The sequence below is a fragment of the Loa loa genome, assembly GCF_000183805.2.
Source record: "Loa loa unplaced genomic scaffold supercont3.1676, whole genome shotgun sequence".
NCBI lineage: Eukaryota > Metazoa > Nematoda > Chromadorea > Rhabditida > Onchocercidae > Loa > Loa loa.
In genome coordinates, this window is record NW_018109855.1 from 1 (window position 1) to 1,781 (window position 1,781).

The window sequence follows — 1,781 nt, forward strand, 5'->3', positions numbered from 1 at the left end:
AGAAGAACGGAATTTTTTTTTTTTTTTTAAAAAAAAAGAAAGAAAAACGGAAAAAGAAAAAGAAAAAAAGAAGGAATGTAACGGAATAATTAAAAATGAAATTAATTACATAAATTGGGATAAGTATATCAATTAGCTTTGTGGAAAACCTTTTCAATAAATTCGATGGTATTTTGCATATCAGTACCGTAATCAACATATTGCCATTCAATTCCCTCATTTAAATATTCTTGCTGTTCACGTATAAACATGAAATCATTGAAAAATTGTTGCAATTTTTCATTCGTATAATTGATGCAAAATTGCTCAAAGCTATTCATCTAAAACAAGGAATATTTTAATAATTAACAAATAGCTTCAAATTTATAGCTCAATTAACGGAGTAATTTAACGGAATAGTATAAAACTTCAGAATCATGAACATCTTTCCGGGGGGGGGGGAAAAAAAAAGACAAACAAAAAAACTATATGCTATCTTATCCTGCATACAGTAATTTAAATATTGGAAAGATATGTTTTACTGATATTTTAATAGCTATAACAAATTAAATAATTAAGATCATTAATATAGAATTAATTACATATGATCATAAAAGGAAAGCAAAATTTTTGATGGAAAATTTCGTTGTACTAATTTATTGAAAGGTATGCATTAATTATAAATGATAATTCATCAATTTGTATATTTTGAAAATAAAATTTTAATGATTCTAAAATTTCGTAAATCAAAAAAAAAAATTAGAAGTAATTTGATAAGATTATTAAAAAGTAAAAAAAAAAATTTCGATAATTAACAAAATGAAATGATAATGCTTACTTTAATGATTTCAAAACCAGCAATATCAAGCACACCAATATAATAAGTTCGCGTTGACTTACTAGCTGAACAATTTTAGCATAATAAAAATTTAATAATGTTTATTACAAAAGATTTATGAAATTGAAAGAATTACAACATCTGTTGCATATTTTTTTTCTTTTCTCTTTATTTCAAACTTCTCTAAGCCATCGATATTTCCGGATGTAATAACCGGATTCTTTCATTAAAAATTTTCTGTACTCGCCTAATAGAATTGCTTACGATGAAATGCTTCACTCAATGCTGAATTGCATCGTGATAAAATCCAATTGAAGAGGCGCTCATAGATAGTTTTACATAATCCGGATAGTGAACTTAAGGTCTGAAAAATTATGATATAATAATTTTTTAAGCTTTAATTCTTAAAAACAATCAAACAGTAATTTAATTCGTAAATTTTTATACTTTCAATAGGTAAATTAAATTTATTTTGATTATTTGAGTTCATTGAAAAATTACAACAACTAAGCGATTTTGTTTTTTTTTCCGGTGAAATCATTAAGTAATTAAAAAAATTAAACTTAAAAATTAACAAATTACAGAACCTTTGCAAGATTTTGACTCTTTCGGATCACTACATCGTTTACTTTTATCGATGGTTGAGTTAAAGCATCAATAAGGGTGCTCTTTTTAACACCAAGAATGCGACATGCTGCTTCAACTTCTGCAATCATTCCACTTTTTCTATATCTTTTATTGTATTTTGGGTGATTAAATTAATGGAGTAAATGAGAAATGGAACAATTTTCAAGAAAAAGATTAGGAGTGAAATAATGTTATGATTAATAACAATAATAAATTAATAACAATAATAATAATAGGTAATAATAATAATAATAATAATAATAATAATAATAATAATAATAATAATAATAATAATAATAATAATAATAATAATAATGATAATAATAATGATAATAAT

The 1,781-nt window shown here is 23.5% G+C and overlaps 1 protein-coding gene across 1 annotated transcript; it reads right to left on the bottom strand.

Moving 5' to 3' along the window:
- Positions 1–128: 128 nt before the first annotated feature.
- On the bottom strand, positions 129–1,533 carry LOAG_15233 (hypothetical protein; the record flags this gene model as incomplete). The annotated part of the gene is made up of 4 exons (XM_003150724.1): positions 129–320; positions 818–882; positions 1,082–1,181; positions 1,405–1,533. 4 exons carry the CDS (start codon positions 1,531–1,533, stop codon positions 129–131), a joined length of 486 nt encoding a protein of 161 aa, XP_003150772.1.
- Between the last annotated feature and the right edge of the window lie 248 nt (positions 1,534–1,781).